The 23678-nt window shown below is 55.1% G+C and overlaps 5 protein-coding genes across 5 annotated transcripts; all 5 read left to right on the top strand.

Annotated features, from left to right (window-relative positions):
- Positions 1 to 1328: 1328 nt before the first annotated feature.
- On the top strand, positions 1329 to 3893 carry BDZ99DRAFT_389365 (DUF1212-domain-containing protein; the record flags this gene model as incomplete). The annotated part of the gene is made up of 1 exon (XM_033715631.1): positions 1329 to 3893. The coding sequence occupies one exon, from the start codon at positions 1329 to 1331 to the stop codon at positions 3891 to 3893; it is 2565 nt and encodes an 854-aa protein (XP_033576024.1).
- Positions 3894 to 8346: 4453 nt separating this feature from the next.
- Positions 8347 to 9625, top strand: BDZ99DRAFT_488835 (G protein alpha subunit; the record flags this gene model as incomplete). The annotated part of the gene is made up of 5 exons (XM_033722940.1): positions 8347 to 8464; positions 8525 to 8867; positions 8921 to 9333; positions 9385 to 9528; positions 9582 to 9625. The coding sequence occupies 5 exons, from the start codon at positions 8347 to 8349 to the stop codon at positions 9623 to 9625; spliced, it is 1062 nt and encodes a 353-aa protein (XP_033576023.1).
- Positions 9626 to 12913: 3288 nt separating this feature from the next.
- BDZ99DRAFT_389980 (2,3-diketo-5-methylthio-1-phosphopentane phosphatase) lies at positions 12914 to 13891 on the top strand (the record flags this gene model as incomplete). Its single annotated transcript, XM_033715664.1, has 2 exons — positions 12914 to 12947; positions 13023 to 13891. 2 exons carry the CDS (start codon positions 12914 to 12916, stop codon positions 13889 to 13891), a joined length of 903 nt encoding a protein of 300 aa, XP_033576022.1.
- Positions 13892 to 15159: 1268 nt separating this feature from the next.
- Positions 15160 to 19312, top strand: BDZ99DRAFT_499382 (uncharacterized protein). The gene is made up of 7 exons (XM_033723652.1): positions 15160 to 15299; positions 15387 to 15431; positions 15529 to 15750; positions 15818 to 16238; positions 16293 to 17828; positions 17899 to 18650; positions 18717 to 19312. The coding sequence occupies exons 1-7, from the start codon at positions 15249 to 15251 to the stop codon at positions 18885 to 18887; spliced, it is 3198 nt and encodes a 1065-aa protein (XP_033576021.1). The 5' UTR covers positions 15160 to 15248; the 3' UTR covers positions 18888 to 19312.
- A 1094-nt stretch (positions 19313 to 20406) lies between these two features.
- Positions 20407 to 22651, top strand: BDZ99DRAFT_418655 (uncharacterized protein; the record flags this gene model as incomplete). The annotated part of the gene is made up of 5 exons (XM_033716863.1): positions 20407 to 21217; positions 21350 to 21511; positions 21565 to 21635; positions 21692 to 21786; positions 21843 to 22651. The coding sequence occupies 5 exons, from the start codon at positions 20407 to 20409 to the stop codon at positions 22390 to 22392; spliced, it is 1689 nt and encodes a 562-aa protein (XP_033576020.1). The 3' UTR covers positions 22393 to 22651.
- Positions 22652 to 23678: the final 1027 nt, after the last annotated feature.

The raw sequence follows: 23678 nt of genomic DNA, 5'->3' as shown, positions 1-23678 counted from the left end.
CCATTTTCTTGACTCACGCCAACCCTATTGCCTGCGCTTGCTATGGTACTGCCCTCGTTGAGATCCAGATGTCCTCTTCTTATCAGGGGGAGGGGTTTTCGGGAGACCCATATATCATCCCAACAAGGCCCACAAAGCGTAGTCGACCGGCGGAGCGGCCGAGCCGGATGTTCGCGCCATCGCTATCTCTAGCTCCTGCCACCCACCCATCGCGACCCAGGAGTCACTTGGATACCAACTAGAACCGTGGTGGGTGTTTGGGGGGACATGCCACCACCGATGACGCGCAAAAAAGGTGGGTCCATGATGCTGTTTTTCATTGAGAGCTTTTCCTCCGACGTTCACCCTTCCACACCTTTATCCAGCTTACGCAGCGGTTGAGTCTTCTAGACCTTTCGCGTGCCTTTGTCTTCTCTACACAATGGCCTGCGTCGAATTCTAATCTACACTCTGTCTATTATGCTCGCTGCGACGCCGACTATCAGCTGCATATCTAAGTGATCCACAGCCCACTTCGCATCTCCACGACCCGAGCAGGCACAATTGGCTTGCATCTACGACGTCGACCTCGTCCTCTTATCGGACTTGATCCACTTCGTTGCAGATCCGCCGCCTAACCCTTGGGCGTCGCGTCGCTACCTTATTTTAACTGTCCTTGGCTGATAATTGTCCGCCATCACGTCAACGTCCGCTCTCGCTTGGCGTCCCCAATCTGCACTACTTCATCCATTGGGCACGTGGCTTTGCTTTTCAGCTTCAGAAACGCTGTACTACCCTGAATTGACTGAGCAGAGGCTGTCAGAGGCCCTAGCATCCACTTCTCCTTCCCGTCCCACGGTCGTCACCCTTTGGGAAACCCCAGCACTGTCTGGAACCTGTCCCTACTCCCTGGGTGCACTTGTATCGTGGCCCACAGGTAGTCCGCGCCGGCCCTGTTTCGGTGGACCTGCCTCGCGTCCCACAGCCAGATATCGATCCTAATTTGCAGTGCGCAGGAGCTACTGGTCGAGTACTCATAGCCCGTCATGGAGCCCTCAGATTCCTGGGATGCCGAGCACTTCGACGCTCATCATCATTATTCTGAAGAGTCAATGGACCAGCCACATTCCCACAAACGTGTTGGATTTATCGACTCTCCGCGAGAATCCGGTGCACCCTCCCCGCCCTCGCCGGTGATTTCCGCCACCCCCGATACACCTTCAAATTCACATTCACATCATGCATCGCCAGTTAGCGGGATCGAACGACCCGATGTATCTCACGACATTTTACACGCTTCGGTTCAAGAGATGTTGACCGGACATCCTCCACCGCCATCGCCTCGACCGATGCCAGAACCTAGGCTCGAACCCCCGCCAAAGCCAAGACCAGCTATACGGAAGGGAACCCGCACGCCGCCAGTAGAATTCTTCCTTGGAGACGACTTGCCTAACGATGCCAATGTGGAAAAGAGGCGATCGGGAATCGAAGCTCAGATACGTGCTACAAGACTAGCCCAAACTTTGGGCAGCAACTCAGCGCCGGGTTCTCGGAGGAGCTCTGCTGAGTTTGCACCACCGGCTATGGGAAGCCAGCTGCGAAGATTCGATAATATTCCTCTTACGGACTATGGAGGAACGGAAACACCTGGCGACCTCAGTGAAGAGGACGAGGCTCCAACGACACTCAAGCAGAAAGAGTTCCTAGCACAAGCTGACCATTTGCTCCGACAAAACACAAGCAGAGTTCGCCAGAGGCCCGACGACTTTCGGTACATAGAGGCCAGTGGCCTCGCATCTGGCCAGATTACACCTACCAACGAGCTCGAGCCAGCAGATACTTACGTCCCGGTTCCTTCAAAGTACCGAACAGGTATCCTCGGCACACTCTTGAAGGCGAACGGCAACTATCCATCTGGTCAATCTTCAGGCGGGCATCAAAAATACCCCTCAGATTCCTTCAGCGGTGCGTCTACGGCGGCCAATACTCCGGAACACTCTCCTCCCATATCTGGTGCTAGTACTCCTGGCACCAGCACTCCATTGAATTCTCATCACAATGCACGACATTGGTACTCCCGAAGTAGCAATAACTCCAGCAATGAACTCCACTCATCCATATCTAAGCTCGTCGAGTCATCGACTGGGCTCGCATCTCCAGTACAAAGAGATCTTGGCGAAGAGGTTTCGGCGAGGCTGAAACACTCCAAGCACAAACCACCAATGGGGAAGCGAACAAAGAGCGCCACTTCCATCGCCTCTGCATTCAGCAGAATGAGCAAATCGAGCCGCGACGAGCAGATCAAAATCAAGATCCACCTTGCTGGTACGCTTGCCCGGCAGCAATATCTGCGCAAATTATGCAAAGCCTTGATGAAGTATGGCGCCCCGACTCACCGTCTGGAGGAATACATGAACATGTCGGCCCGTGTTTTAGAAATCGAAGCCCAGTTCCTCTACATCCCGGACTGCATGATCATCTCTTTCGACGACTCCTCGGTCCATACCACCGAAGTCAAACTCGTCCGCACCGCCCAAGGCGTCGACCTAGGCAAGCTCCGCGATACGCACGAGATATACAAAGACGTCCTGCACGACCGTATCGGCGTCGAAGAAGCGACCCCACGCCTCGAAGATATCATCAATCGTAAAGCGAAGTACAGCCCTTGGTTCTTGGTCCCAGTCTACGGCCTCGCATCCGCCAGCGTCGGTCCCTTCGCCTTCCAAGCACGCTGGATCGACCTCCCCATCGCCTTCCTGCTCGGCTGCCTGCTCGGCTGGCTCCAGCTCATCGTCTCGCCCCAGAACGAAATGATCTCCAACGTCTTCGAGATCTCCGCCGCCGTCATGACCTCCTTCCTCGCGCGCGGCTTCGGGTCCATCCGCGGCGGCAACCTCTTCTGCTTCTCCGCGCTGGCCCAATCCAGCATCGCCCTCATCCTACCGGGCTTCACCGTGCTCTCCGCCTCGCTCGAGCTGCAATCCCGCCACATCGTCGCCGGCTCCGTGCGCATGGTCTACGCTATCATCTACTCGCTCTTCCTCGGCTTCGGCATCACCATCGGCACCGTGCTCTTCGGCCTCGCCATGCCCACGGCCACCTCCGCCACGACGTGCGAGAACCCCTTATCCTCGGACTACTACCCGCTCTTCGTCTTCGCCTTCACCCTCTGCCTGCTCGTCATCAACCAGGCGAAGTGGAAGCAGGCTCCCGCCATGCTCTTCATCTCCCTCGCCGGCTACGTCGTCAACTTCCACTCGTCCAAGCGCTTCGCCGGCAACGCGCAGGTCTCGAATACCCTCGGCGCGCTGACCATCGGCGTCCTCGCGAACCTCCACGCGCGGCTGGGGAGGTACGTCGACAACTGGTTCCTGGACCGGTGGGAATCTACGTGGCGGCCCAAGTGGCGCCGCACGCGGAAACGCTTCTCGCGCCGCCACCCCTGGACGTCGCTCAACCCGTTCGCGCGCAGCGACCACAAGAAGAGCGCCAGCAGCGAGCACGCGGCGACGTGGGCGCAGAGCTCGCCGCCGCTGCGGCCCGCCATGGGCGCGCGCCTGCACTCGGACGACTCGTCCGTGTACCAGGCGCGCCCGCGCAAGGTCGGGTACGGGCTCGCGGCCGCGGCGATGCTGCCGGCCATCTTCGTGCAGGTCCCCTCGGGCCTATCCGTGAGCGGGAGTCTTGTGAGCGGCATCACGAGCGCGGACCAGATTACGCGGAACGCGACGGGGGTGACGACGGTGGCGAATGCGACGGTCGAGGCGAGCGGCGGGACCAGTATCAATAGCGTGGCGTTTACGGTGGGGTTTTCGGTGGTGCAGGTCGCGATTGGGATTACCGTGGGGTTGTTTTTGGCGGCGTTGTTGGTGTACCCTGTGGGGAAGAGGAGGAGTGGGTTGTTTAGTTTTTGAGTGTGATGGGAGAGGAGGAGGGGGGGGGATTGGAGAAGGGGATGGTGCATTGTTAAACGGCTTTTTTTGGGAGTTGGCATTGCGTGGATTGGGATTGGGATTGGGATTGGGATTGCATTTGTGGATTTAGCGTGGGTGGTTCGTTGGCTGCAATAGTTGGCTAGGACGGGCACTACATCCAATATGATGTGCGAGCGAGGAGTATAGATACCTCACTCACGAGTGGTAAATCTTAACGAAGAAACAAAAGACACGTAGCGAAAAGCCTGGCAGAGTTTTGGACTTCCGAGTTTCTGAAGGAACTGTGTGACTGGGATACTGAGATGAAGAGATGAGGATGTGCGGAATATACGCAATGGTGGTATAAAAGTGAAGGTCGTGGAAACACGCTTCGAGAAACCCACAGGGGCTAGCTGGCCCTTCCCCTTCCCCCATTCTTATTCCTGTAGGCGGGTCCTCCACGTCTTGGACTAGAATCATGCTTAACATCTCCACGTCTTACAATCACCGTTTTTGGTCTGACAAGTACATGTTAGACTGGGTATATGTTGCGACGGGAACGCTGTTGATCTAGAGAAAAAGTTTCCCGAGAGCGAGAGCGTGCTTGATCTTTATACGCGTGGAAGAGTGCACTATCCCCTAACCGGCTGGTGGGCAACGCTCGGACTAGGCTACGTTGAACGTGTGTTAGACACCGTATTGAGCTATACACAGCATGCGAAAGCCGCCGCAGTTCTCATCCCTAATGGCTTTCATTGGCCGCATTCTTATCGATACCGTAGCGTCATACTCAGCGGGTCAAGGAATAGATATGTGTGATGTGAATTAGAAGGAGGGGGAGGGGGAGGCACACTCTTGCTCTTACTCTGAAAGCTGCCACGAAGGCTGAAGGAGTAGGTAGTACCTCTGCTTGTGGAGGGTATACGTATAGGTTCTTGACTACGTCTTAACCCGGCAATGTGCTGTAGACGGGAGGGCTTCTTGTTAGTCTAAGTGACAGATTTAGACAAAACCGTTTGCGGTAATGCGTGCCCACACGTCCAGTGCTTACGCGATTGGCAAATATTAGACCGGATGTGTGTTAGAATTCAACTTAACTCGACGCATGTACATGGGAATAGCGTAGGACCACTACTGTTGGAAGACTCCAGGATCGAGCTGGGCTCGCACCGCGGCGTTTGGATTTTTAGGGTTTTTGAACTAGGAGCGTAAGGATGGCGATCCTTTACTACTCGCTTGCGTGCCCGTGTTTGAGGCGCTTTATCTTAATTCTAGAGTTGTGGAGGAATGGAGAATCCTGATCCTTTGGCGGGATGTGAGGTCTGACGCTGGCTGGACCCCGCCTTTATCGCCCAAATTGGCGAAAAAAACCTCGAAGCAACCACATAGTACACTGAGCAAACGAAGAGGGTGTTAGCCCAACGCCTCAACACTGCGTTGTCGTGGCCCAAACATCAGGCGCGACGACGCAGCGTCTAGATACGGACAGGTGTCGATACGAATGGGTGCTAATCAAGGTAAGAAAGCGCGTGGATGCAAGTCCAGCATTCCAAGCCATTGCTTTTGGTGTATAGTGAGCTACTGGACTATTACTTGAATAGGAAGTTCTTGAGATCCGTGGAGGACGGAGCTGAGAATAGCATTGACTCTATTGGTTGGAATCGTCACCCTAGCTTGATTGGCATGATTTTGGGAAAAGATCAACGTTGTTGAATTTTTATTGGGATAGACAATATGAAGACACGTCCTTTAAGTTGTGATGAATTTGGGACATTCACTGATTCGAGAATTGGAAGCTGCTTGACTTTAGATGGGCGGAGATTGACGATAAGAAAAGACTCTACTGAAGTAGAAATGTCATGAGCGATAAACGGTAATTCGGTCTATTTGCGGGACTGTGAGAGGAAGTCGTTTGAGATTGGTGATGAATTTGAAGTAATGTTCGAAGTTTGATAGAAGTTCCACAATCAAGGTACTATATTTTCCAAAACTTTTGTGTAAGCGGACCGGTTCATTTAACAACCGCCTTGAATCATGAATTCTAGCGCCGGAAAACGCCCCTAAGCACTTTCCCCCTATTCGATAATGGCCGTAAGCGCACTACGGTTGTTGTAGCACTATCGTCGTAATCATACATTACTATCCAAGAACGAAGAGATCGTCTCCCAAATAACTCTCACCTTCCCATGGTCTTCTCGAAGTAGGTGTCGATTACTATAAACGGATTCCTGGTTTCAGGTATGCTTTTAGGTCTGTGACTGGCGTGACATGGTGCAGGCGCGGGGAAGTGTATCGACTTATCCGCTGCAGGAACGAGCACAGCGGGAAATAGTCTCTTCTCGGCCAAGAGGATGCGGGTACCTGAGCCTGGACAGCAGAAAACGTGGTCTTGCGGCGATTTGCCCTCGGGCCGTTCTCGTGGCGCGCGACGTGACTTTAGTTGGGCCTGACCAGATTTGGAGGCGGACAGAGGCTGGTGCAAAGAGATCGGGCCGACGTGAGGAAGATCTAGAAGCGATCATCTCGGGTACATGGTGGTTGTATTTGCGGTTTGATTGTCTTTCTGTTTATTCTTCGAACCAAAAAACTTTCTTAAGAGTAAGGTTGATAGAGTTGAGATATAAGCGAGCGGAAATAGTTTCCCGTTCGATAAAATCGAAGAAGAATCCTTTTCTGAAGATATGAAACTAGACGGAAGAAAAGCCTAGCGCGAGTCAGCATAGAGCTAAACGCAGATAACATCTGGCTGGACCACGGTTGAGGTTGTTGCATTCCTCGATGGAGACAGCAGAGCTCAACGGGCGGAGGCGGCGTGCAGCCAAGCACAGCCGGCGATAGAGCTAACCCCCGATCACGCAGGACACCTCGCTACTCCATGTTTCCAGTGCGTGTCGCGGATTCTGGGACCCCGTTTCGTCGCCCCGCAGCAGCACGCAAGGAGGGCCCTGCTGGGCGCGCCGGACATTGAGGCTCACAATTTGGGAGCGCCAGCTGCTGCACACGCTGCGGGTGCGGCGATCGGGCAGAAAGGGGAGCCCGCGGCTGGAATGGGCATCGCGGCTCAGGCGACGTCTGGTGCGCGAGTCGGGGAGATGAAGACGGTCGGCGTCGTGGTTGCGCGGAGGGGACCACCAAGCAGAGTTTGATCGCGGGCACTGCAGCCTCGCTAGCCCGCAACAGATGCGATGCGGCATGCCGGGGGCGCGCTCGGAGCAGTGCGTGCAGCGGAGAGCCGGCGAAAGGGCCTGGTTGGCTCAGCGGTGGCGTGCAGCTCGACGAGGCGAACGGCGGGCGCATCTGAAACTGCAGCGAGCACACCGCAGCCAACCCCAGCCCAGCCAGCGAAGAAGGTGGCAGCAGCGCCGCCTTTGTCCACCGCTGAGGCTGCCCGTTGCGATGCCAGTGCAACAGCCGCCAGACGTTTCGCAGCGAGTCTCAGCGGCGGCCACAGCGAGCACCAGCAGGCTCAGTCGCTCCAGTCGCTCCAGGGCCCCTTTTCTAGACTGCTTCTAGAAACCTCGTGCTAGTCAGTCCGCACCGCTACCCATCCGAGCGCGGGCCGGCTGTGACACGGCGGACAGGGACGCCGGTGGTCGAGCAGAGCAGGTGGAACAGCGGTGCTGCGACGCCCCAGGAGGCCTGCCGTGCGCCGTGGTGCCGTGAGAGTCTGCCTGCGCATTGCGCGGAGGAGCGGCCAGGAAGTGCTGGAGTGGCCGCCGATGTCGGTTTGGAGCAGCCCGTCGAGGCCTGACAGTTGCAGCCGCATCGTGCGCTGAGATTGCGTGGTGACGAGAGGTCTGTGTTGTGGTTCGTGTACGGGGCCGGCAGTCGCTCTCCTGGCGCCCGCCAATCAGCAAGCGAGCAGGCCACCCCTTGCACATCGGCCCCGGGCGTCTCCTTTCGCTCGCTCACACCAAAGCCAGCCAGGCCAACTCTCTTCTTCAGACCTCGACACCCTCACCAGGCCACTCTCTCGACTCCCATCCGCACAGCCAGCCCGCTGCTGTGCCACCGCTCTCAATTCCTCAACAAGGACCCGCGCCGTCTGCCTGTGCCCTCTCCAGTCCATTGGCAGCCGCCTCTCCGCTGTTTGGCCCGTAGCGAGAGTGCCGTCTCCGCCAGCCAGCTCCCTTCACCACCGACGTCTGCGCCTGTCTCCCGCAGTCGCTCCCTTTGCCCTGCATCTACGGCTTGTAATTATAGGTACGTCCAGCCTCAATCGCCCGCCTTGCCTGCCCTGCCCTCGACATCTACGCAAGCCAAGCGGCGAGCAAACTCCTCCGCCGCTGTCTGCCGCACGCCGACCCCCGCTGCGAGCACACACCGCTCCTGCTTGCTGCACTCTTCGCCGCTGCATACTGACGTGTTTCTACGCAGGATTCTGTACCGGCAGGCCTACGGAACCACATCTACACCCCTAATCGCCCACCGGACATAACTACCACCCGTCACAATGGGTTGCGGAATGAGCACAGAGGAGAAGGAGGGGAAGCAGAGGAATGAGGAGATCGAGAACCAGCTCAAGCGGGACAAGATGATGCAGCGAAACGAGATCAAGATGCTGCTGCTCGGTGCGTGCTGGCGGCCCGCCTGTCAGGTCATGCAATATGCAGCAAACTGACAATCACCAGGTGCCGGAGAGTCTGGAAAGTCGACGATCCTGAAGCAGATGAAGCTCATCCACGAGGGTGGCTACTCGCGCGATGAGCGAGAGTCGTTCAAGGAAATCATCTTCAGCAACACCGTGCAGTCGATGCGCGTCATCCTCGAGGCCATGGAGTCGCTGGAACTGCCCCTTGACGACCAGCGCGCCGAGTACCACGTGCAGACCATCTTCATGCAGCCAGCCCAGATCGAGGGTGACAGCCTACCCCCAGAAGTTGGCAACGCCATTGCCGTGCTCTGGAAGGATGCCGGTGTCCAGCAGTGCTTCCAGCGCTCCCGCGAATACCAGCTCAACGACTCTGCCAAATAGTACGTTACTCGCCATTATTCTTTCCGTGATTATAACGCTGACCTGATCGCAGCTACTTCGATTCCATTGACCGCATTGCCGCTCCGGACTACATCCCCAACGACCAGGATGTCCTCCGCTCGCGTGTCAAAACCACTGGTATCACTGAGACCACCTTCATCATCGGCGACCTGACCTACCGCATGTTCGATGTCGGAGGACAACGGTCGGAGCGAAAGAAGTGGATCCACTGTTTCGAGAACGTGACCACCATCCTCTTCCTCGTCGCCATCTCCGAATATGACCAGCTGCTCTTCGAGGATGAGACCGTCAACCGTATGCAGGAAGCTCTCACCCTGTTCGACTCCATCTGCAACTCGCGGTGGTTTGTCAAGACATCGATCATCCTGTTCTTGAACAAGATCGACAGGTTCAAGGAGAAGCTCCCCGTCAGCCCCATGAAGAACTACTTCCCTGACTACGAAGGTTCGTAACTTTCTCCCTTGGTTGAATATGCTGTATCTAACCTGATACTAGGTGGCCCTGACTACGCCGCGGCTTGCGACTACATCCTCAATCGCTTCGTATCGCTCAACCAACATGAGACCAAGCAAATCTACACCCATTTCACATGCGCCACCGACACAATGCAAATCCGATTCGTCATGGCCGCAGTGAACGGTAAGCCAATCCCAATCTGAAACACAACTCACCCATGTACTAATATATCCCAGACATCATAATTCAAGAGAACCTCCGCATGTGCGGTCTGATATAATGACCAGAAGAAAAGGAGACAAGGGGGCGTGCATTGATACCAAGCCCCCTGCCTCACGGCGAGCGAGCGATTGAAAGCGAGGAAGAGATTTGTCTTGTTATGGAATCACGGGCGGCATGTCATTCGGACGACGGCTTCTAATCGCCATGTCATATACGGCGTTGTGAAAACTTTGTTTTTTTTTCTCCCTGGTTGTCTGTTTGCTTTCCTCTTTTCTCTCTCCGTCGTCGGTGCCCTGTTGCTTTTTTGCCTTGCTTTTGCCTTTTGCCACCATGCGAGGAAGCTTAAATCTCCCTTCGCTTCCGCATTTTCTCGATTTCTGTGATACCCTGCGAGGGCTGGGGATCTTTTCTTCTCTTTCTCTTTCTTTCGGAATCACAAGAGAGGAGATGAACAAATTTGTTTTGTGGCGTGGGCGCGACACACCCCGGATGGAAAGGAAAGCAAGGAGAGAAATATGTTTAACTTTTTTGGTTTTCTTGGAAGTGAAGACCGATTTTGCTGACTTAGCTCTCTCTTTCTCTTACCCCTCTTTTTATCAAAGTAACGGCTCCTCGGGTTTTTAGCAATATGGAAGGGGTGGGGGGCGGGAGGAACTCTTTTTCCTAATTCATCGCGGTTGGCTGTGGTGGGGGGAGGGGGGTGTGGCTGAGCGGTCTTCGATTCTCTTATACTTTGAGGGGGGAGTGGGATGGGGGGACGGGGTGGTGGTGGTGCGTGTGTGTGTGTGTAGTAAAGGATGTTCTGCTCTAATTTGTGCGAGTGCGCTGAGGTGTGATGTGTGAGGCTTCTAACACCCGATTTCACGACCAGCTTGCTGCCTACCTACGGCTTATGAACGTACGACGAAATCGGACACCGCACCTCCCCGTGGTGTCGTCTGGAAACGGTTCACTCTTTTCCAGAAGAGGAGGAAGAACCAACGCAGAGACGGCTTCAGGCCTGCCATCTCCATGGCTTGAGGTTGCGGCGACTCAAATCAACTTGCTGCCTACCCTTCGTCGACGTAAAGGACGTCGAGTTCGTCGCCGCGGCTCTGGAAGAGGACTCACACCACTAGTGTTGATCTATTGGTATATGCAACGGACCCGTGGGGTCTGGGCTATTGCAGGAGGGGTTTTTTTTTTTTTTTTTTCCTACGATATTCACGGCGCATCGCATCCCCTGGTGTCTGAGACGATGGTTCGACGGGTTCACTTTAAGGGCATCGTAATGGGGAGTGGCTATACGGGTGCATGTATAATAGTCCTGGGCCGGCCTTGGCTGGTTGTATATTGGCTATGGAGATAGATAGCGGCGAGCATTGGAGAGGGCGGCGGCCCCCCCCCCCTCCTTACCTTCTCTTACCTCCACTTTCAAAGAAAATTAAATGTTAGATACATGCCTGGCGAAACGCGGATCAACAACCGTGGTTTTTTCTTTTTGAGACGGCGGCGAAGCAACGATACAGGGCTAGGACTACAAAAACAGCCACCAACGTCCCTCGCGGGAGACACGCCATCACGATACGACTGCGGAACGCATGATGACATCCCCATCCGCATTCCCCGAACGCCTCACCCGGCACGAAGGGTCGGTCCCGTCATTACTTGCTTACGAGCGAAGCGTCATTGTGCAGGGGAGGGTTATGTGGATTTTTATATGCAATGCATGAAAGACGACGTTTAAGCGCTGTCAGGATTCTATTCTGTGCAGGGGGCTGGGGAGGAGGCGGGGGGGCAGAGGTGAAACTCATTGTGCGGTGCGTTCTCGGCTGTAGCGTAGTTAGACGCTTCTGATACATAGAATATTGAAAGCGACTCGCAGATGGCATGAGAGCGTGAGACCCTAGATGAAGTTTGATACAACTATGTATTTTGCCCATCAAACCGGATTCGCCCGTCTGATAGAGAGAATTCTAGCACTCTCTTCTCTTCTTCTTCTTCTTCTTCTTCTTCTTCTTCTTCTTCTTCTTTTCTCAGGCCGGGGAGACGGCGTGAGAGCCCCTTGAGTAGCGAGATGCTAGAAGAGGCACTCCGCCCGCCTTCAGCCAAGAGGCCCTGTTCATGCACCTGCGTAGGCTGCAACGCTGACGCCCACCCAACTGACGAGGGCCAAGGAGAGGCGCTGAGTGGCTCGAGAGTCCGCGGCCGACTGGAGACCTACGGCGGAATAAGCGTGAGTCTCACCGTACATGCGTGCCGTATGCTAGCTTCAAGCGGCCCACGAAGGGAGTGACGTACTGACGTCGTTGTGGGGAGTGGGGCGGGCCGTATGCAGCGTGCAGCACAGTCCTAGAACCTGATCGCTGGTTTGGGCGCCAGAGATGAATGATGGAATTGGGAATTCACGATGAGGGAGGCACTTTTGAGAGGTAGAGCGGCTCTGGGTGAGGGGTAGCTTTTTCGAGGCTCCCTCGGCCGCTTGCTGGTAGCCTCGTGCCGATCAAGGGACTGGGCCATCTAGGAGGCAAGAGACTCATCGAAATCGATGGAGGATCGCCATCGGAAAGGGTCGATGGGATTCTGGCCACTGCGGTCGATTGAGTGCCGTGCTCCCCAGACCCTTTCCCTCCGTCCAAGGCACAGAGGCTCGGAATGAGGTGGCTGGGCTGGGTGCTGGGTTACGATCCCACGGCACGAAGCAATACCCGCGGGTACTCGAGATAGGTTGAGGAAGTTGGTTGAGCGGATTGGATTGAACACTGCTGCGCCTCTTCCCGCGGAAAGTCACCGATCAGGGGATAATGGGTGCCATCCTCCTTCTTCCCTACTCGTGTAGCACGTACGTACCCCTCTGTTAGTGGGGCAATACTCAAGCAGGTTAAGAAAAGCTGAGCCATTGTGCCGCCGTTGACGTCGAAGAGCGTTGGTACCCTGTACTTTTCGTAGTGTGAACCAATAGGAGGGGGAAGTACGAGCACCGGGTGCGAAAGAACCCAGGCGCTGCGTGGGACTAGGCTGTCAACACAGAGGGCCAGAGTTCACGATAAGGGATTTTGCGGTCTACGGCTGGTGTGAGGGGCTTGGGGGATGGTATGGTATGGTGTCATAAAGGCGGAGTGGGAAGGGCGTTGGGGTATAAAAAGTGGGCGCCCGTGTAGTGAGGTAATTGAATACCGGTCTATCGTGTCAATTCCTCCTCGCTTTTCGAATACCCTGATACCTGAGCCCTTTGACGCTGCTACCACACACATCAAGACGAATCATGTCACTATCAGCTACCGCAGAGACTGTCAAGTGGAGGGAGAGCCTCAAGGTACCGAAGCCCTCTATGCGACCAACCATGGGACGACATGATTCTCTGGCTATGAACACCAAGCGGAAGATCATCTGCTTCTCAGGTACGCGAATGCAACTTGCCGATCCCATCCCTACCGCCCTGTTTGCTGCGAATCAGTGCTAACAAACCCTTCCAGACTTCGACGGCACCATTTTCATGCAAGACACCGGTCACATTCTCTTCAATACCTTCGGCTGTGGCAATGACCGCCGCGAGATCCTCGACCAACAGATCCACAGCGGAGAGCGCTCCTTCAAGGACGTGTCGGAGGAGATGTGGGGCTCGCTTGACGTCCCCTTCGACGATGGCTTCGAAGTGATGAAGGGCGCGCTCGAGATCGACCCGGACTTCCAAACCTTCCACCAGTTCTGCCTCGACAACAGCATCCCCTTCAACGTCATCTCCGCCGGCCTGAAGCCCGTCCTCCGCCGCGTGCTCGACCACTTTCTAGGCGAGGAAGCGTCCTCCAACATCGAAATCGTCGCCAACGACGCCACCATCTCGTCTGACGGCAGCCAGTGGAAGCCCGTCTGGCTCCACGACACGGAGCTTGGCCACGACAAGGCGCAGTCCATCAACGACTACCGGGCCGGCGCCAAGCTCGAGAGCGATGACGGCACCATCCCCATGATTGTCTTCATCGGCGACGGCGTGTCGGACCTCCCCGCCGCGCGCGAGGCGGACGTGCTCTTCGCTCGCCGTGGGCTCAGGCTCGAGGAGTACTGCATCGAGAACAAGCTGGCGTACATCCCGTTCGACACGTTCGCGGACATCCAGGTTGAGGTCACCAAGATCGCGAAGGTGGACGATGAGAAGACGCATGGCAAGGGCCTACCGTCGAACTTCAACCCGCGGGCGAATATGTGGAGGCGCATGTCGAGCAAGACGAATGTGCCGATGATTGCGGCGATGACACCACGAGAGGAGAGGATGAGCTTGTGGCCGGATATGTTTACGGAGCTGACGACTATGAAGGAAAATACCTTGGTGGCTCCAGCTGCTTGAGTGAGGACTCTCTCAGTCTCAATTCTTCTGTCAGCATTAGACCGTGATTTCGATTCTTAGAACATGTGCTTTTGATTTTTCTTTCTTTTTATCAAGATTAGGCGTTTGGGCAGCGGCATGGACTGGCGTTGAATTATGAAGTTTGGCTGGTTCTCTCAACCATGGTTTACAAAGGTATGGTGGGGGCTCTCATGGTGGGGGCGTACCATTCTTCGAGGTACCGAATATCAGATATCGAATAGCATCTAAAGGCATCTAGACGTTCTGATCACCCGTTTCCCTTGCGTCTGAAAGCATCCATACTTTATCTATACCTTGCTCGTGCAGCTCCCAGCGCCGAGGCACGCCCGTTTGTGTTGCCTCTTGCGGATTAGAGGTACATTCACACATGAACGGGTGCGGCATTTGGGGGTTGGTCAGGCCGGCTCGTCACATTCTTCGTGAGTGAATGTCGCCCCAGCCAGCTCGAAGACGTGATTTGTACCGCGTATGTTGTCCGAGGGCTGGATCACCGCTGACTGAAGTCTCCTCGCTGTGGCTTGGCGGCAACCCTGCGAGCGATCAGTGCTTCAGGGCTGCGAAGGGGAGGTGGCACTCTATCGTTTCAGGTCTTGGGCCAGATATCAGCGATCCAGGCTGCGGGCGCGGCTGCATCAGCTTCTTGCTATTATTAAACCCGCAACTGGCCACATACCTGCGCATTTCCTGCTTCCGTGCCTCCCGCAAACAAAGGCCCTACAAGAATTGAAAACCCCCAATCACTGAATGCTCTGTCCTCAGCCCAAAGCCACCCGTGTTGAAAGCAGCCCCAATCCGTGTCAGTGTGCTCCGCAGCCCAAGCTCCTGCGCAATTAGCCCCCTCGTGTATGGTACTTATACCTGTCGAGGCTGCGCCAAACAATCATCAGCTCCGCTGCACTGCCGAATGCCTGGCTGCGTACATATCTCACTGTTCTTTCACTGCGCTCCCCGCTGCGGATCCAGCCCCCGCCTCCCCCGAACTTAACACCTATACTTAATTCCGAGCTCTCCTAGCCAGCCGCTACCGGGGCTAATTGAATGACTTGCGAGCTTGTTCTGCGGCCTGCCGTTCCCTGAAGTTGGAGCTCTGAACCCAGTGCCCGCCGCCTGCGATTGACTCGAGATCTAAGTGGACAGTAGCCAACCTTGGAAGCTTCCCATTGCCAAGTTGTGCAGCTCGCTTCAGTGCTTGGGTCCCGCAGCTAGATAAACCGCGATGCCGCGACCACCACTTTCCACCAGACTCAGTCTGCCCCACCGCCTGAAGCACCCCAACGGCACCACTTCCAACCCCCCCAGTCTCCCCGGCAGCCGCAGCAGCAGTCCCAAGCGCGCCATGACGGATCCCAAGAGCAACGGCCTCGTGCTGCGGGCGAACGTCATCAAGGTGGGTGTTCCCAAGGTTCACGCAGCCCTGCAACCGCAGGAAGTACCCCGCGAAGCGTGCATTGCGAGCTGACGAACTTCGTCACAGGGCCGGAACCTAGCAGCGAAGGATAGGAGCGGGACGAGTGACCCTGTATGTTCACTTTCTATAATCTACTCGGAAGCGGCGGAGAGAGGACGGAACAAGGCTACGTCATGCATCGTGGCCTGGGGCTGACAGACAGCGATAGTATCTCGTCCTCACCGTCGGCGACGCGAAGCAAGCGACCCCCTCGATCAGCAAGACGCTCAATCCGGAATGGAACCAGACCCTCGACCTGCCCGTCACCGGTGTGCAGAGCCTCCTCCTCGAGGCGTGCTGCTGGGACAAGGACCGCTTTGGCAAGGACTACATGGGCGAGTTCGATGTGGCATTGGAGGATATATTCACGAATGGACAATCCAGTCAGGAGGTGGGTTTGGACTCTGGCTTTCGAGATGCTGTTTGAGAGTGGGAAAGCGGTCACTGACTGTGTGCAGCCGAAGTGGTATCCGCTAGAGTCGAGACGCACCGGCAAGAAGAAGAGCGTGGTTACGGGCGAGGTGCTGCTGCAGTTCTCGCTCGTAGACACGAGCAATGCTTCTGCTACGCCCCAGCAGATTCTGGCGAAGTTTATGGCTATTGCGGGGACGAGCCCAAGCCTGGATGAGGACGAAGATGATCTGTTGCGTACGGATAGTGGGGATTTAGAAGAGCAAGATGATGATGACCAAGAAGATGCTTCCGACGAGCCGCAGGACGAGGTGAAGAAGGCGGAGAAGAGGCGCAAGAAGCTACGGCTTGCGAGGCTGAAGAGAAAGGCGAAGCAGAGGGGTTACGAGTTCACTGGTAACTCGGAGGTTGCCGGCGTGCTCTTCCTCGAGATCACAAAGATTACGGACTTGCCTCCTGAGCGGAATAGTAAGTATCAATTACCTGTTGACTTCCCGACATTTTCCTGATTCTTGACGGCAGTGACGCGGACCTCGTTCGATATGGACCCGTTTGTGGTTACATCGTTGGGCAAGAAGACATACCGCACGAAAGTCATAAACCACAACCTTAACCCGGTGTATGAGGAGAAGCTGGTGTTCCAGGTCATGAAGCACGAGACGAACTACTCTCTCAACTTTACTGTTGTAGATCGGGACAAGTTTTCTGGGAACGACTATATTGGCGCGGTCAACTTCCCGCTTGACAAGGTCACTGCGGTTTCCCCTGAGGCTGATCCGGCTACTGGCTTGTACAAACTGCCTGAACCGCATGATCTCGAATCGCCTAATCTCCCTGAAGCTAGGAGGTCCCGCTTCCGTCTTCCCATATCTCGATCGTCGTCTTCCAACAGCCTGACGAAAGCTGCGAAGCCGGGATTGAGGAAGGAGAACTCTTCAAACTCTCTGTCGCTCAATCTTAAAGACCAGAGCACAACACTGTTACCTCCTCCGCCAACCAGTGCCCCTTCTACTCCTGGTCTCGACGCGAACGGCAAAGGTATCCTAGGTACAAACTCAATCAATGTCGATCCACACGTGGTAGACGATCAGGATCTCAAGTCCTGGGACATGCCTTTGGAGATGAAGAATAAAGACAGATGGGAAGCCAAGCACAACCCCACCATCTATATCCGAGCCAAATACTTGCCTTACAAGGCTCTCCGACAGCAATTCTGGCGAGCCATGCTCAAGCAGTATGATGCCGATGACAGTGGATGGATCGACAAGGTCGAATTGACGACTATGCTCGACACGCTGGGCTCCACCCTGCATGAGTCAACCATCGACGGGTTCTTTGACAGATTCGCCAAGGACAACAACGACAACAAGGAGGGGCTTCTGACTTTTGACCAGGCTGTCATCTGTCTTGAAGACCAGTTGCAGAATACGAAGCAGCGCACGTGGGGTTCGGCTATAAAGGGCCAGTTCAACAACCTCACTACCAGCAGTGTTACCCAGAGCAGCACCGACCAGAGCGACACTCCTAGCCTCACTCCAGGTTCTGTTACTCCTTCTGCGACTTCCGGTAGCGCGACACCCCTCAACTTCCATAGTCAGAGCACTGCAATTCCAGCAGTCGCTCAAGAGAAGCTCGGAGCTGCCGGCGAAGAGGGCGACACACTCGACGCCCACGACGACTTGGCCGATGACAACGGCGAGGAGCACGTTATTGAGATCCGGGAGTGCCCCATCTGTCACCAACCTCGCCTTAACAAGAAGTCGGATGCTGATATCATTACCCACGTCGCGACCTGTGCTAGCCAAGATTGGCGACAAGTGAACAACATTGTCATGGCCGGATTCGTCACTTCTAGCCAGGCCCAGCGGAAGTGGTACACCAAGGTCGTCCACAAAATCTCGTATGGCGGCTACAAGCTTGGTGCGAATTCTGCGAACATCTTGGTCCAGGATCGTATGACTGGGCAAATCAATGAGGAGCGTATGAGTATTTATGTGAGGTTGGGGATTCGGCTGCTCTACAAGGGGCTGAAGGCGAACAATATGGAAAAGAAGCGAAGTAAGTGGCATTGATATTTCACTATCGTTCACGTTTTGCTATACTAGTATCTTGACTGACACACTCGCAGTTCGCAAGCTCCTCCGATCTCTCAGCTTCAAACAAGGCGCCAAGTACGACGACCCGGCCTCCGCTGCAGAAATCGAAGGCTTCATCAACTTCCATCAACTAGACATGTCGGAAGTTTTGCTCCCTGCTAAGAGTTTCAAGAACTTTAACGAGTTCTTCTACCGCGCTCTCAAGCCTGACGCTCGTCCGTGCTCAGCACCTGACGACCCAAGAGTCATCACATCCCCCGCAGATTGCCGCTCCGTCGTCTTCAACCGCATGGACGAGGCCCAAACTATTTGGGTTAAGGGCCGCGAGTTTAGCGTTGAGCGGCTGCTTGGTAACGCTTACCCTGAAGACGCAAAGCGGTACCAAGGCGGCTCCCTCGGGATTTTCCGTCTCGCGCCTCAGGATTACCATCGCTTCCATATCCCGGTCGATGGTGTGATGGGAGAGCCAAAGCTCATCGAAGGCGAGTACTACACTGTCAACCCCATGGCTATCCGCTCCGCGCTGGATGTGTACGGTGAGAATGTCAGAGTCATTGTGCCAATCGACTCGGAGGCGCATGGGAGGGTTACTGTCATTTGTGTGGGTGCGATGATGGTGGGTAGTACTGTGATTACCCGGAAAACTGGTGACAAGGTTAAGAGGGCTGAGGAGCTGGGCTATTTCAAGTTTGGTGGGAGTACTCTCCTACTTCTCTTCGAGCCAGGCGTCATGAAGTTCGATGACGACTTGGTGGATAACTCGAGATCTGCTTTGGAGACTTTGGTAAGCCATGATCATAACCTCTCAGCTCTCTATCGACAGAATAAAGCTAATGATGGCGTTTTCTAGGTCCGCGTCGGCATGTCCATTGGCCATAGCCCCGAACGCGCCGCCTACTCCCAAGACCAGCGGAAAGAGAATCCGACTCTAGAAGAGAAGCAGGACGCCAAGCGCCGTATCGAAGGCAGCATGGCGCCGCCTGGTGAGCAAGGCCCGATGCCTGGTGCTGGTCTAACATAGACTACCAACGAACACACTTATATGGGTATGGCATCAGGGGTTCTGGGCTGGGAGGGTATGGCGGTGTGTGATTACTGAATAAAAAGTATTGGTTAGGTTTTCTACGATTCGATGAGATGATTTTGGTAGCGAACATGATGGAAAGGACCCTTGCAAGTGTTGCTGTGGGTGTGATTTGGGGGGGAGTGCTGTTGCTGTCTGGGATGGAGGGGGTGATTTTTTCTTGATGAGGGATGCGTTTGTATTACGTACACGAATGATACGTTTTGCTCCCGGTGTAGCATTCGTCCTGGTTGAGGACTTCCTTGTTTAAAATATGTACACAGACTTAGGATTTTGGTGCTGCAGTTTATCAGATGTAAGGTCACGTGATTATAAGCATCTCAGGTTGGCACGACGCAATCTTAGGACTGGCTGGAGACAACGTCGATTAAAAATGTGTTCTATGCAGTAGAAAGCGATGAATCTCTTTAAACAAGCACGGGCTTGTTTATACGCGCGAGACAAGCAACAAGTAAAGGAGCAATTACTTGCTAACTGCTTATGTTCTTTTCCTTTGTATGAGGATCGTATATAGAGCGTTACGAACTGTATGATCTCCCTCTTCCTCATCCTCATCCGCAGGCTCTTCCTCTCGCAGCGCTCGTTGCTTGTCTCGTCGTCTCGAGCGCTGTTCCATCAATTTCCGTTCGCACCCTCCCTCCCTGTATCCCCTTCTTTTTATATTTTAGTATAGTTCTGCAGTAGTTGCAGTAGTTCCACGGCCGGTCTCTTGGTTCTCACAAGACAGGCATAATTGTTAAGGCGTCGGCCTGTTCTGCCTTCACATGACTCTCCAAGAGAACGAGCTGGTGCCCACTAATAGCAAATCTTTTCGTTATCCTCTTCTCCTGCAGTGTCGAAGTGCATAGAACTACATTTCTCCTTTCAGTCTGAGTTCCTCGTCTAGTACAGGATCAAAGAGTCTTTTGCTTGTGAATCGATGAAAGAAGGCTGCTCGCATTCACGTGCGAGGTTTAGTTATGACAGCATAGTTAATCCCTCTAACTAATTGCTTTCTACATAAAGTTGACGCCCTGCTCTTCCTGAAATCATCTCCCCACTTACCCCCTCACATTGGTACCACCTACCCTTCCATAAATACTACTGGCCTCACTTCGGGGCTCTTATCGCCAGGGCGTCACCAAAAAGCCGAGTGACGAACGGATACCAGCAGCGCGCCAAGGCGCTAATCCAATGTTTTGATTCTCGCCCGCGCCCCAAACCACCGACACCACCACGGAGGCAAGCCAGACCCAGCAACCACACCCACCCCTCAACCCCAAACGCCCCAACCTGCCGCGCGCGCAGCAGGCACCACGAAAATATTCGCATTACCAGAACTCCCAATCTTTACGAGACAGCAAACCCCCGAACACCCCAAAAACTCTGACCCCCATCGCAAAACTCACCGAAACCCCCGGACTTGGCGACGGACGGACGACGTGACGGACCTCCACCGACGCGACTGGGAGGCCCAATGCATGCACTACTGTCGCGCTCGCCTCTCCAGACTCTGAGCATGGCGTCGACGCAGCGGCCGACGCGCCGGCGGAGCGCGAGGCACGCTTTCGAGGACGAGAGCGATGCGCCTGCTATCAAGCGGACGCGGACGGAGGCGAACGGGAACGGGAGGGCCGGCGGCAGCAAGGCGGCGCCGAAGAAGACGACGACGACGACGACGTATGAGGAGGCGGACGACAGTTTCGTGTTCTCGCGCGGCGCGAAGTCGAAGAGGGCGGCGGGGAAGGCGAGGGCGAAGGTAGAGGAGCCGGTTCCTGCGTCGACGACCGCGGAAGCAGAGCCGGTGGGCGAGAAGGCGGTGCCGCTGAGGAGGAGGAAGAATGAGCCCGCGGCGGTGGCGGCGCGTGAGGAGCACAGAGAGGAGCAGGCGGTTAAGAGACGGAGGTCGGCGAGGCTGTCGGGGGATAAGGAGGATGTTGGACAGCCGCAGCCGCAGCCGCAGCCGCAACTGCAACACCAGCCTGAGCCGGTACGGGCGCCGAAACGCGTGAAGAAAGCTGCGGTGCCGGCGGAGAGGAAGAAGACGCCGGGTGGGGATGAGGACCGCATGGAGCTTGTTGGGAGACGGACGCCGGTGGCCAATGACTTGCATGTCGAGAAAAGACGCGATGGGGGCGTGACGAAGATTGCGTTGCCATTTGCGGATACCCCGATTATTCGACGGAATAAGGAGATGCGGAAGGAGAGTGGCTCAGGGCATCGGAGAAGCAGTACGGGCTTGCGTGGGCGGAGGGCGAGCTCGCTCATTGAGAGTGGGCAATCGAATGGTGGGTCTACTCCTAATACTGTGAAGGGCGGAGAGGTCAGCGTTCAATGTTCTACCGGAGAACAAACGCATGAGGCTCCCTGTCCCAAACGGATTCTCATAGGAGCTATGTGGGCTAACTGGGATTCTACAGCTGTACCACACGCGCAAGTCGATCCACGGGACTTCTACAAGCACATCGAACAGAGTCTCCCCGAGCCCAGGCGGATGAAGCAGCTGTTGACTTGGTGCGGGGCAAGAGCATTACCGGAGAAGCCGTCGGGCGATGTCAAGGATACGAATGCTATCATGGCTGGTAGGTGGTGATCCGACATTTATGGTGGAAGTGGTCACTAATTGAGGGTATAGCACGTGCAATTCAACAGGAGCTCCTCGATGACTTTGCGAATAAGCCGGAGCTGTCAAATTGGTTCAGCAGGGTTCGTACAAGTCTAAATATCCTACTTGTGACGCCAGAAGACTAACCTCCAAACAGGAAGACACAACACCCGTATCAATCGTTAAGAAACCCAATCCAACGAACATCAAAATGGCAGCAGTACTAGAGGAATTAGAAGAGGAGCTGAAAAGGTACGTTTCCAAGCCTTCGCCACATCCGTACTTGAATTCTATCTAACACCCCCCAGACTCGAAGAGGAAAAAGCCGCCTGGGACGCCCTCACAACTGCGTCCCTCTTACAACTTTCTACCTCCTCCCCCGCCATGCCACCACCCCCCCTCCCCTCCAAATCCCCCCGAAGGCCAAAACTCCAACCACCACAACCCCCCGCAGCGCCCCAAATCGACTCCTCCCTCCTCGACCCCTCTCAAGCCGCAATCCTCGCCGCGCTACACCCCAGCTCCTCATCCAATACCTCTACATCTCCAAATACGAACCCCACCCAGACACCAACACCACCAACCTCCGACTTCACCTTCACCACCTCCACCGCTCTCCAAACCCGCCTCGCCCACATCTCGCGCTCCCTCGAGCCGACAATCGACACCTTCGCCGACGGCGTGCACAAGATCGAGCAGTACCGCCTCGCGGCCGAGCACGTCGCGGACCGCGTGCTGGGCGGCGCGGCGAAAGCGCTTGAGGAGCGCGATAGGGAAGCGAAGGAGCGCGCGGGGACGAGCGGCGTGGGGGTGCTGGATGTGTTGAGTGCGTTAGGGGCGGTTTTGGGGGGAAGGTGATGAGGAGTGTTAGAAAAGGGGATGGATGGATTGGGTGGTATTTGTGTTTTTAGGCAGTGTGGAGATTGTATGAATCTTTGAAGCGTGGTGCAACGTGTGGCGCGTGTGGGTGTGTGTATCTGATTGTCTGATGTTATGAGAGATGAGCTTGGTGGTGTTTTGGATTATTGATGCTGGGATGGCGGCGGGGGGGGAGGGCTTTTCTTTTGTGTTTTGGAGATGTGGGAAGCATTGGAGGCGTTTCTGGTGCGGATGGGTTAGTGTCGGGCGGGCTTTTAGGTTTGGGGTGTGAGCATTTTGAGGGCCAGGTATAAGTGTGCAATGTCAGAAGTATTATTCTGTAAGACACGCTTGCTACCCTAATGGTGATTTCCCCGGTCCTGTAAGCTCGTTGGATACATTCAAGACAGGCGCCTACCAATCAATCTAGGAATCACTCCAGCTCTGCGAGAACCTGATCCTGACTGAACCAGCGGGTCAAAAGAGATGCCATACGGGATTGAAATCGTGTCGACATCCGCGTCTGAAAACGTGAGACTCCAAATCAGGCCACATGCATCAGAGGGAGAGTTGAGTGTGGTGAGATGTGGTAACGGGAGCCCAGTCCGTGCGATTCGGAGGTGATTTTGGCATGTTATTGTGGGAGCCTTTATATCGGGCTTGTGGAGATTGTAGAAAGGCACGACAGGCTAAATTGGACTATGCATAGGAAGAAGGTTAAAGTGTTGTGAGATGTGGTCACTGGAGCCAGTCCGTGCGATTTGAAGGTGGTTTGGGCATGTTATTGCACGAGGCCCTAAATCAGACCTTGAAGAGACTTAAGAGGCACGACGGGCCAAATTAGACCGTGGAGGTGAGGGAGGTGACAGTGTTGTGAGATCTGGTAACAGGACCCAGTCCGTGCAATTTCGAGTCATACTTACCATGTTATCCCTCGCACCGTCGGGGTGCAACGCCAAGACGGCCTGTGCACCCCTGCCGTGCTGAGCTATACGCGAGGCATCAACAGAGCATGTAAACAGACTAAATAAGCTGTGATTTTTGCCATTTTTGATGCCACAGAATGCCCAGAACATCGAATAACATCGACTTCGTGAAGAAGAGCAACCCACGCACTAAAACGTCGAAAAAGCCACCCCTAGAGCCATGGCCCCTACCTACGTTCACTCCCCTGCAGATAGACAACTATTGTGACGGAGTACGTATTCCTAGCCAGCTAGCCTACGGAGTGTGGTACGGCTAGCGTCGGCTACCTTAATATAGAACACGGTTCCTATATTTAGCCC

Source organism: Mytilinidion resinicola, assembly GCF_010093595.1.
Source record: "Mytilinidion resinicola strain CBS 304.34 unplaced genomic scaffold BDZ99scaffold_11, whole genome shotgun sequence".
In the NCBI taxonomy this organism is placed as follows: domain Eukaryota; kingdom Fungi; phylum Ascomycota; class Dothideomycetes; order Mytilinidiales; family Mytilinidiaceae; genus Mytilinidion; species Mytilinidion resinicola.
The sequence above is the reverse complement of the archived record's forward strand: the minus strand, read 5'-3'. Positions and strand labels throughout refer to the sequence as shown.

What these genes read in the sequence shown, in the direction of transcription:
- BDZ99DRAFT_499382 (XM_033723652.1), top strand. Translation starts at nt 15,249, where the DNA reads ATGACGGATCCCAAGAGCAACGGCCTCGTGCTGCGGGCGAACGTCATC. An exon ending in TGCGGGCGAACGTCATCAAG is followed by an intron (nt 15,300 to 15,386) that starts GTGGGTGTTCCC and finishes ACTTCGTCACAG; the next exon opens with GGCCGGAACCTAGCAGCGAA. An exon ending in GGAGCGGGACGAGTGACCCT is followed by an intron (nt 15,432 to 15,528) that starts GTATGTTCACTT and finishes AGACAGCGATAG; the next exon opens with TATCTCGTCCTCACCGTCGG.